At 29.9% G+C, this 12,076-nt stretch overlaps 1 protein-coding gene and 1 long non-coding RNA gene across 2 annotated transcripts; one reads left to right on the top strand and one right to left on the bottom strand.

The window, feature by feature from the left end:
* Positions 1–314: 314 nt before the first annotated feature.
* On the top strand, positions 315–2,682 carry LOC111393387 (protein DETOXIFICATION 55). Its single transcript, XM_023018896.1, has 2 exons — positions 315–758; positions 853–2,682. Exons 1-2 carry the CDS (start codon positions 714–716, stop codon positions 2,296–2,298), a joined length of 1,491 nt encoding a protein of 496 aa, XP_022874664.1. The 5' UTR covers positions 315–713; the 3' UTR covers positions 2,299–2,682.
* A 1,586-nt stretch (positions 2,683–4,268) lies between these two features.
* Positions 4,269–6,122, bottom strand: LOC111393388. Its single transcript, XR_002702411.1, has 3 exons — positions 5,996–6,122; positions 5,746–5,796; positions 4,269–4,379 (listed from the first exon to the last, which is right to left on the bottom strand). It is a non-coding gene; the product is annotated as an uncharacterized LOC111393388 (long non-coding RNA).
* Positions 6,123–12,076: the final 5,954 nt, after the last annotated feature.

The following is a 12,076-nucleotide window of genomic DNA, read 5'->3' as shown; positions in this document are numbered from 1 at the left end:
ATTTTAATCCAAAAACATTAGAGCTAATTAATGATATACAACAAAAAATTATTTTTCGATTCTTCAAGCCACGTGAGATATGATCTAGGAGCTTTGCATTTGTGGAGAGTAAAAATATCTATTCGTCTTCATCAGAAAATCTGAAAACAGTTTGAAAATTAGGAGTTAGAGCTCTTGACAGTTGAGAAAAAAAATGAACAGTAAAATATATGTTCATTAAATAGGAGAAACTGAAAAATAACACGTATACAAACTTATACAGACATACATGATTATTTATTTATTTATGAAACTTTACATGTGAAAATTGATCATAAATTTAGGTAATATAACACTTTTGTATGATTTTCTCACTAGAGGAAGTAGATACGTTCTCATATATTTGGCAAAATGACAAACTATAATCAAAAGACTCCTTTAAAGCACATTTTACTGTGACTCATTTACAATCCTCTACTCTCCAGTTTCTAATTTTTTTTAATCAGAATAGCTGTCTAATCAATGAAGAGAAAAAACTGAAAAACCAACCACCTTGAACCCCCTATAAAAACCCCTTCCATGCTTGCTTATAACATCACCACCCTTTCTCCCTCCATCTCTTTCTCTAGTGTGAGTGTCAGCATTCATTTTGAGTATTTGCAAGAAAAGGTTATGTAAGGTATCGGTTCATCTCTATTATCACAACACAAGCAAACAACAGGGGAAAAAGGAAAATGATGGCTGCAAGTCAGACCCGAAAGCGCCCGACCACGACAGAGGTAAGAACAAAAGAATCTTAAAAACTCCAGTTAAAGCATACGATGTATTTTACGAGTATCTTCTGACTCTTTTTCCTTTACGGCTCATTACTAGGTAGTGGAGGAGCTGAAGAAAATATTAGAGATAGGTTTTCCTATATTGGCTATGGGCTTATTGAGCTACTTGAAAAACCTGATTTCAGTAGTGTGCATGGGACGGCTAGGAAGCTTGGAACTGGCAAGTGGCGCATTGGCCATCGGTTTCACCAACATCACAGGTTACTCTGTACTTTACGGCCTTTCCATGGGGATGGAGCCGCTTTGTAGCCAAGCTTTTGGATCCAGAAACTTAGCCATGGTGACCCAAACTCTCCAAAGAACAACCATTTTGTTACTATTTGCATCTATACCCATTGGAGTTTTATGGATTGACCTAGAGCCTCTCATGCTATGGCTCCATCAAGAACCACAGGTAGGACATATTGCAGGTATCTACTCCCAGTTTGCAGTCCCCGATCTTATTGTCAATAGCCTACTTCATCCTCTACGTATATACTTACGAAGTAAAGGGACAACATGGCCATTGCTTTGGTGCACTTTGCTGTCTACACTTCTGCATTTTCCCATCACAATCTTCTTAACTATCAACCTTCGTCTTGGTATCCAAGGAATTGCAATTTCCGCATTTATTACCAACCTTAACACCTTGTTCTTCCTTCTGAGCTATATTCTCTATTCCCATGAGAGCAATGAGCCTTTGACTAACCTCCTAATGCCAAGCTTTGAACAGCATGATTCCACTTCATTAGGGGAGGAATGGGGAATGCTAATTCGACTAGCAATCCCTAGTTGTCTGGCTGTTTGTTTAGAATGGTGGTGGTATGAGTTCATGACACTTCTAACAGGTTACCTCGACAAACCTCATGTTACACTCGCAACAGCAGCTATAGTAATACAGACCACATCTCTCATGTACACACTACCTTCAGCACTCAGCGCATCAATTTCAACAAGAGTAGGCAATGAACTTGGAGCTGGGAGACCTGATAAAGCCCGTTTGGCAACTGCAGTAACTATAGCACTAGCCTTTTCGACGTCAATATTTGGTTTTTTATTGACTACCTTAGGGAGGAGAGCATGGGGTAGCGTCTTCACTGATGATAGTGAAGTTCTTGAAGTAACAGTGGCTGTTCTGCCAATTATTGGACTTTGTGAGCTTGCCAATTGTCCACAGACCGCTTGTTGTGGGGTTCTCCGAGGGACTGCTAGACCAAGTGTTGGTGCAGGCATTAATTTCTACTCTTTCTACTTGATAGGAACACCTGTAGCAATAGCTTTGGCCTTCATCTGGAGAATGGGGTTTTCAGGCCTTTCTTATGGACTTTTAGCGGCTCAAGTGGTGTGTGCACTCTCAATCTTAACAGTGATATATAAAACAGATTGGGACAATGAGTCATTAAGGGCAAAGGACTTGGTTGGAGAAAAAAATGATTTTGTATATGCAGATTTATTGGGAAAATGTGAGGACGGAGAAGGATTTCCCAAAGGGGGTAGTTTCTGATAAATTTACATTAAAAAGTAGGAGGGTACAACTCAAGGAGTAAAGTCAGTACAAGAACGAGCAGGAACAAAGAGACACAAAGTTATTGGAAATTTTTCTTAAAAAGATTGGACAAAAAAAAAGTGCGTTTTGCGCTTAAAGCGTTTTGACAATCTAATGCTGCCAAACTATATGATAATTTCTTTAAAAATTGGCGTGTATGTAACATATCTTTTAATTTTTCTATTTTATGTTATGCAGATGTACATTAGGTTTATTTATCTAGAAAAGAAGGTCCCACCATATGCCAATTTATGATCAACACATAGTTATATGTCCAACTCATGTGTTTACCGTGTAAAACTTCCGTACATATAATATATAAACCATTTCACATTTCATTGATATGCACTCTAACAACAAGTTTTTTCTCTTCCTATCCTAAGAATGCTGAATGAATCATAATTTCAGCGATCATCGAGTTTAAATTTAGGCAATTTTGGCAATTAATTTTTAACCTTGTCTTTCACATGTTTAAATACTTTCACAATTGTATTTACCTGAGACTGCATCACCTTGATTCCATCTCTCTTTATCAGTGTAAAAATCATGTGTCAGAAAAATCAGTGTCCTGTTTTTTTCGTATCAAATAGCAAAATCTTGAAAAGTTTGGTTCTGATCAATCCATCTATGCTATTGGAATCTACAGAGATAAACGTGTAACTCAAAATGACAAAATCTATCCAATGGCTGGCTGTATCCTGCATTATTTTCTCATAGAATAGACAACTTCAGAATATACTTTCTCTGTTTATCGTTCATTTTGAATAATATTTCCATATAACTGGGAGTGGACATGGTTCCATATGGTTCTGGTTCCAAGAGAACCGAACCGAATCATGAACTAACAGTTTTTTTTATAATGGAACCAAATGGTTTTTTTTAAAGATATAAAACCAAACTGAACCGAATCGTTCAGTTCTGGTTTTTTTTTTTTTTTGTTTGGTTTGGTTTGGTTTGATTCTAATTTCATTTCTTAAATTTTTAGATTTGCATCATATAAATTAGTAATGTATACCTAAATAAAAATTTAAACATCAAAGATTTAGGAAGTTCAAATTTCAATCATCGAGATCAAAAAAATCATAACTAACAAACAAAATATATTCATAATTTGAATACACCAATTTCATACAAAAAATTGTTTAATAAGTAATAGTAATGATTCATAAATTAATTGCAGTATTTTTGAAGGCACACCCTTACAATAAAGAATGAATTATCAAAATTTTTACAATCCACTTCTCCAGGCAACATTAATCGTTTAATATTTCATGAATGTTTATATGGTTTTCCTCTATTTGGGAAGAACACAAATAACTCATAAAACAATTAAGGTAAAAAAAAAAGTTTAGAGACTTTTTAAGTAACTGACCAATTTCATTTTTCAATTTTAAATGACACTCCACTAACTTGATGAAATGCAGTACCAATATGCTGCGACGTTGTGTAAATTGAAAATGAGTGGAAGAGAAATAATTCAATTGAATACAAAATTAGAGTGTAGACAACTAATGAGTTATTTATCTCTAATGACCCAAAATTGATTAATAAACTGTATTTAATTAATGTACTATCTCCAATGAATATAAAATTACGGTCTCCACTAATTATTATAGATAAAATTAAATATTAAGTTTGGTTTGGTTCTGATTTTTGAACTAGAACTAAACCATAACCAAAACTAAATAGTTTTCGGTTCAAAGAACCAAAACCATTAATTTTTTTGATAGAACTGAACTCAACCGCTTGGTTTGGTTTTGTTCGGTTCTGGTCTGATTTAGTTTGGTCTGGACATTTTGTTCACCCCTACATATAATAGAATGGAACAGATGAAGTATGGTTTTACTTTCATGGTATAGTATAAAATAAATGCAGAATGAAGATAATATAGATGTGTTAGCCCACAGCCCTAGAGACAGGAGTATCAATTCAGTTTGAAATGTTCTGATGCATTAATCAAACTTCTTTTATTTTCTCACTTGAAATTTCTATAATAATCACCTGACTGCTCTTGCATTTCCTTTTTCTCCATCCCCAGCCTGTAAACATGGATAACACACAAAATTGAGTCATAGCCAGGTTATCTTATCCCTTGGAAAATGTATACAACTCCTAAAGATACTTTGTAAAACTCCTCCAAATTCTTGATTGTGTATAACACCTACGCGTGGATTAATCATTCCAAACCTATGCTACCATCAATTTCATATAAAAAATAGAGTTAGGAGAGACTAAAGAACACAATAGGAGTCCTTATGTCATCTAACAAAGACACTTTGATCGAGTAAGGTACCAAATGTCACGTGCAGACAAATCGTGTTTTGGGGGAAAAATAACTTCTCAAAGGTCAAAAGATGATAAAATTCTTAGCCAGACTCATATAAAACATATGGAGGTCGCCGAATTTTCCTATATTCATGCTACCAGAGCATCCGAATTTAAGAGGCTCTAATCACGTCTCTTCCAGTAATCCCATTAAGACATCAACTAATTTGAAGATTGCAAACAAGATTAAAAGAAAAATAGGAGAATGAGTAAGACATATAGTTTAGGTGAATGCATATATTATCAAGTAGAGTTAAGTTAAAAGCATATGTAGTATACTTTCGTCAAAATTTGGGATTAAAACAGCAAAAGAATCACAGTGTTTTGTTGACCATAAATTTTCATCTATTCTATTAATGTAACACCCCTGACACATCCTTCAATAGGGCATTATGCACCTTCATCAGTACTATGTTTTATTGCAATAAAGTATTAGTGCCATATTAGATAATAAAGAGGGTTTAAAACATTTACTTTTAGTACAGTGCATAACTGCACGCCATTACGATAAGTGACCTTCCGGGACTTAAATAGATGAACATTTGACATTACAATATTCTTTTGCCTAAAACAAAATCTTATTCATCCTCTTATATTCAGCACATGGAGGACAAACCCTATCAAAGAGAGGCACATAAAAACGTGAGATCAATGAACAGACATTTTCCTGATGAACCTGACCGGTACTAAAACTATTCTTCTTATTGTTACGCTGTAAATTTAACCAAATTTGGTTCTTGCAAAGTACATTTATGAATCCTAGAAAGCACTAAGCAATATCTATGTTCACATACCTCGTGAAAATACTTCTATTTTCTCTCTAACTTCTTATATATCACATTTCCATTACCAAAATACTCTCTAGCCACAGTTCCTCTACGCATTTTAAAATTCTTAGTTTCCCATAAAAATGCTTGGATTTAATGTCAATTTTCAAATGAACTAAACTTTTGCCTAAATTATCAATAGTTTATTTTAGATAAGTCAAAAGAAAAAATAAACACTATTGAAGAAGTAAGATCCTGTTATACTCAAAAGTTTAAATTTTAAGAAAAAGATAAAAAAAAAAAAAATCCCTACCTTTACTTGAAAATCAGAAAATTTGTTCCAAATTCTGCACACACCACTACCCTGCAAGAAAAATAATATACATTAGTATTTCCATCGTAGGATAAATTTCAGTAAGATTAACCGAAAATAAAATCAGAATACGAATAATAAATCAGAAAAATCAAACGCCATTGTGCTTAAACAAAATTTTCGAGCCTAAAATTTTTTTTCTAGTATTTTGATTTGATATTAAATTTCTGAATTCATATAAAGGCCTTACCTATAATAGTAATCTTCAAAGGAGTGCGATTTCGCACAGTTACAAAATGGGTTGGTTTGTTCTGTTAAGAGTGAAATATGAAACTGAAAAGAAGGAAAAAGTGTAGAAAATAAAAAAACAGAAGTAAAAAGTGGAGAATGTCGTAAAACTATCAAGCCCTTTTTGAGTCTCGTTCTTTTGAAAAATTCATTTTTCAACAATATTTTGATATTATTTCAATCACACATTCTTCAATAAAATAATATTACACAAAAATTCAAAATTTTTTCTTATTTTTTAACCACGCATTTCCAATCAATACACTATTCAAAAATTCATTCTTCCCAAAAAAAAGGGGCTCAAACAAGGGCCAAATAAATATTGGTGATTATCTAGTATTATTATCATCGAGCATAGGTAAGTCTTATTTAATTTAAAGGTGTGTTTAATCGTATGCAATTTACGAATTGCATATAAATTATTTAGTGTCTGTTTGAGTCACATTATTTTAAAAAAATGTATTCTTAAATAGTAATTTGACAACATTTCAATCACACATTCTTCAATAAATAATATTATACGCAAATCAAAATTTTTTTCTTATTTTTTAATCACACATTTCCCATCAATACATATTCAAGAATGCATTATTATCAAAATAATGTGATTACATGAAAATTGTCAATTAAATAGATTTGATTAATTTTATTTTTCATTTTAGAAAATATTATATTTATTCATTTTTTATTATTAGTAAGTATATAGCGAGAGATAGAGTAGATGAAAGATAGATTAACTGAAAAATAAAAAATATTTTCCTTATTTTTCAAGAAAAATATAATCACGTCACCAAAATTAGGAAAATATTTTTCCTACAAAAAATATCAATCAAACAAAATAAAAGTAGAAATTTGAGTGAAATTTGACATTTTTCAAAAAAAAAAAACATTGATTATCAAATGTACTCTATGAGTTTATTTCATTACAATTGTAGCTCTCATTTTAAAACCTATAAATACGGATCTTAATTCTCAATAAATTACACAAGTCTACTAACTTTTATTTTCTATTCTCTTTTTCTCTCTTTTCATAACACGTTATCAGTATGATTTTCCGAAATAATAGCAAATTAGTTTGAAGGTAGTTTATAACCAATCTCAAATCATAAACGTTATTTTTTTTAATTGTAGCTTACACGCATGATTAATTTTTATGGACTGATTTCGGCCAAATTAATTTTCATTGTCCCATAGCAAATTGGTTTCTATCCAATTTTCTTTGTGTCCAAATTTTTGAAATCCAATCACCAACTTATGCACGTCCAATCATCATAAAGTAGAATAGCAATATAATTATGCATATCCGATCATCACAATCATTTTTTTACTTCTTGTTTATCATTCATTTAATTAACTCTTTATTGTTCTTTTTAATACGAGTATACTTTATGAATTTAGTATTCGTATATCTGTCTCTTATAAAATAGTGCGTTACTTTTGTTGCTCCTGAAGTAGCACACTATTATTAATGTTCTAGTTAGATTTTACTTGTTTATCATTCTTTTAATTTTTTTGCTTCTTTTTATCATTCATTTAATTATCCAATCATCGTAATCATTTTTTTTCTTCTTGTTTATTATTTATTTAATTACCTCTTTACTATTCTTTTTAATACGAGTATATTTTATGAATTTAGTACTCGTATATCTATTTATTATAAAACAATGTGCTACTTTTGTTGCTTTTGAATCAGCACAATATTATTAATGTTCTAATTAGATTTTACTTGTTACTGAAAATATAATTAAATAAAATATAACATAAATTATGTTTTTACTCCTTAAAAGAAAATTCTTATACAATTTATTATTTCAAATAATAATATGTTATTGTTCTTAAAGCGTATTACGCTTCAATTTCAATATTTCAGAAGAATGTCACTTGTAGATTTGTCTGTTACAAATATCTTGTTATTCTTAAAGTAGCACAATATTATAATAAATATTTTATTGCTCCTGCAGAGCATGATATTACAATTTCAATATTTCAGAAAAACATTGATCAATTCCTATATAAAATCATAATTTAAATTACTCAATTCTTTACGTATCCATTCTTCTACATACTTATTTATATATTAATGTTCAAATTAATTTTACTTGCTCCAAAAGAGTATATTAAATATAATCTAACATAAATTATATTTTTACTCCTAAAGAGTAAATGCTCACACAATTTATTATTTTAAATAATAATATTTTATTGCTCCTGAAATGTGTAGTATCATATTTATCAATATTCTTCTGAATATTGATTTATGGTTCTTGAATGAGTAATAATAAAATATATTATCAAAATAGCACATATCCTGAATAATATATATTTTATTATGTTCCTAAAGAAATTCAAACTAAACAATTAAACGGTGGGTTTTAATTTTTATAGGAAACTAATCTTTTTATATTATTAATATTCAAGAAGAGTACTAATTTATCACTATTAAAGAGCATGAGTTATACTTCTCATTATTTCAGAAGAGTATTGACATATTTTCTTGAAGAAGTAATAATTAAAGACAATGTACTATCGAAGTAACACATTTTTGAAAAATATATCATTTTAAATTCATGTTATCCTTGAAGGAAAACATGTAATTAATGTCATAAGGAGATTGATTAGTTTGACTACTTGAATGATACATAAATATATCATGTTTAATCATATTTTTTGAAATTAAATAATTGAATTATATTTTATATTGAACCAAAAGTTCGATTTGACTTTATTATGGCATGACCAGTTGGATCATCACTGGATCAATAATGTCGTAAAATTGAAATTTTAAATAGATATTCAATGAAGAACCAGAAGATTCTTTAATCCATTGAAATCTTATATGATGTTTGTTATCTTTCATGAAAATCTTTTAGTAACTATTAGATCTGGGCAAAAAAATTGAAAAATCGATCGAACCGATTGAATCGACCGACTCGTGTCGATTTGGTCAAGCCAATCAATTTTAATTGATTAATATAGAACTACTAACATGATGGCTTGGGTCGGTTAACAGTTAAGTTAAAACCTTAACCCAACTATTAACCGATCTAATCCAACCCAATTATAATTTTTTTTTGTTTTTTTTAAGTCCCGATTTTTAGAGTTCCCAATTCTTAAAAGTTTGTTTATAGTTCCTAGTTTTTAGTATACTACATTTACAAGATTAAAGCCTAACTTAAAAGTTAAATAAATCAAAAATCAATATATAATATTAAAAACAAGCTCAATTATCTTTTCTTCTTCTCCGTGGTCCTAGAAGGGGTAGAACTCCTTTATTAAATGATTGCGAAAATGCATCAGTTTTTGTAAAATTCCTTGATGTTTTTATGATGTGACTCTAAAATTTAGTACTTCATTACATGTTAGTTCCAATATTTATCTTCATGAAGTATGTGCACTTATAGCAGATTTGGAAGATTGGAGTTCAACTAAAAATTATCTTTTAGGTGAAATGGCTAATAACATGAAGCAAAAATTTGACAAGTACTAGAGGAACATGGACAATGTCAACCAAATGTTATTGATTTCTAGGTGCTTGATTCTAGACATAAATTAGATTATGTTCAGTATTGTTTTTGTGATATTTATAAGTATAAGGAATTGGCTAGTACCATGACCCAAACATTGAATGAAAATTTGATATCTACTTATGATTGATATGTAAGGTCACATATAAGTCCTCAAAGTAGTCAAGTATCGATGGATTCGGATTCTACAAGTAGTTTTCTTTTGCAAGTCAAGTTAGTTTCACTTTAGTGCATCTCCTGCTTGTATTTCCAAGTTTAAAGAACAACGAGCAGCAAAAGATTTAGTTGAAATAAAAAATGATGTCGAAAGATAGTTGTTGGATGCATGTGAAGATATAGAGGATAAGGAGTTTGATGTCTTTGATTGGTGGAGGTACATGAAAACAAGAATAGAACCTTGTGCAAACTTGCAAAAGATATTTTAGCAATTCAAGTATCTACTGTGGCTTCAAACAGTGCTTTCGGTACAGGAAGAAGAATTCTAAATCCCTTTCTTAGTTCTTTAACTGCTAGAATGGTCAAGGTTTCGGTTTGCACCCAAAATTGGCTCAGATCTGCTCTAAATGAGAACAAATCTTACATGGAATATGTGGAGTATTATAAAAAAATTGGATGAAGGTAATTAACTATTTGATATAGTTTGTTATTGTATGCGTTTCAATTTCATTTAGTGTTAATTCAATCATTTTTTTAGAGCTTCCGGAACCAACAATAACGAATGAAGACTCTAGCAGTAAGGATAAATAATTCATGCTATCTCAAGTTTTTTAAGTAGGTACTTTTATTTTTTATTTCTATTTTTGGGGTCACATTTGATCCTAGCTTTATAATGAAATATGATTCACGTTTCCATCTATGATTGTAGGTGAAGGTGATCAAACTGGATAATGGTTAATCTTAGTTTCTTGCAAATGGAAATTCAGCTAGCAAATTGAGCTTAGGATGTTATTTATATGTTAAATGATGGCTGTTGGACCAATTTTAGCTATTGAATTTGGAATGGATGTTATGGGTAATATTTGTTATTAATTTTGCTTTTGTTACAAGTGATGAAATAGTAGTTCAAATTTCAAAATTTAATTACTGCATGTTTTAGGTTTTTCAATTTTATTAATTTCTAGAGCAAAATGAGTCTAAAATCTGGTACTTCGAGTAAAATAGTGTGTTAACAACATGTTATGAATTTACTTTATTTACAGCTCATAGGTCATGGATTTGTGTTAATTGCAAAAAGAAGAGATTAGATGTACTCAAATTGGGCCCAAAAGCTTTATTATTATTATTTTTTAAAATTCAGTTTAGATAAAAGACAAGACCAATTAATCGAACCGATTCAAAACGATTCGGTTTGGGTCGGTACAGTTTAAGAGTTTGATCGAATTGATTTGGATTGAAATTTATTTTCGTTGGTTTGGGTTTCGAGTTGGGGTAAAAACCGACCTAACCTGAACCATGCCAAACCTTGAAACTATTATTGGCTAAATTAAGAACTAAATTTCTTATATTTCTGAAAGTTAATTAGGATAATAAATAGGGTCCCACCATCTCCACGTTGACTATTTAAATATTATTGTATCTAATAAATTTGATACAAATATTAGATGACTGCACGGTGTTCGCAATTTGAAGTTTGCAAATTTATTGCTCAAATAATGAGCATAATTTTCAGATTATATAATCAAGATTCTGTTTCATTAATACTAGTGAACATAAATATCAAAATTTTAATATATGTTAGTTAAGATGTCGAAAAATTATTTAACATTATTGTTTGTTAAAAGCATCCAATTAATTAAGTTGAAAACAAAATACTTCTTATTTCTATTTAGGAAATGTTATTATGCGTCATGTCAGTATCAGAGTTCACCATGTTATCAAAGCCTAATTTCTTCATCTAATTATTTTGATAGTGCAGTATATGTAAAATTGATCCATCACATTACACTAAGATGAAAAGTAAATAATACTGAGAAGAAATGCGTAATTTGAACTCAAATAGATGACACCTTTGTCCCATTAAACTTTTATGACAAGATTTTTAACGATACAACTTTTGTAGCGTATTAAAAAAAATTTACTTTTTTTTTTGTTGTCTTTAAATTCATTAGTTAGTTTAATTTATTTGAAGATATGTTATTTAATTAGTTAGTTGACTATGTTTATTTTTTCAAAAGATACAATTTTCTGTCTTAGTTTAAATTTATGGATATTTCAACAGTTTATTTTTAAAGAACTCTATTTTTATCATTCGTATTTAACACAAACAAAAGTGAGTTTTTTGTGACATTTCAGAGTTTACTATAAGATAAATATTGATGATTATCTAGTATTATCATCATACATAGATGAGTCTTTTCTAGTTTATAATGTATATTTCATTTCAATTGTAACTCTCATTTTGAACCTTATAAATACAGGTCTTAATTCTCAATAAAATACACAGATCTATTTGGCTTTTATTTTGAACCTTATCTCTCAAATTACTTGTCATTCTTGTAATCTAACGTTACAAAAAACTA

This window comes from Olea europaea, chromosome 4 (assembly GCF_002742605.1).
Source record: "Olea europaea var. sylvestris chromosome 4, O_europaea_v1, whole genome shotgun sequence".
Taxonomy (NCBI): Eukaryota; Viridiplantae; Streptophyta; class Magnoliopsida; order Lamiales; family Oleaceae; genus Olea; species Olea europaea.
This window is presented reverse-complemented; position numbering and strand designations above follow the sequence as displayed.

Coding starts and splice junctions, on each gene's coding strand:
- LOC111393387 (XM_023018896.1), top strand. CDS start 714: ATGATGGCTGCAAGTCAGACCCGAAAGCGCCCGACCACGACAGAG. Junction 759..852: donor AGCGCCCGACCACGACAGAG/GTAAGAACAAAA, acceptor GCTCATTACTAG/GTAGTGGAGGAGCTGAAGAA.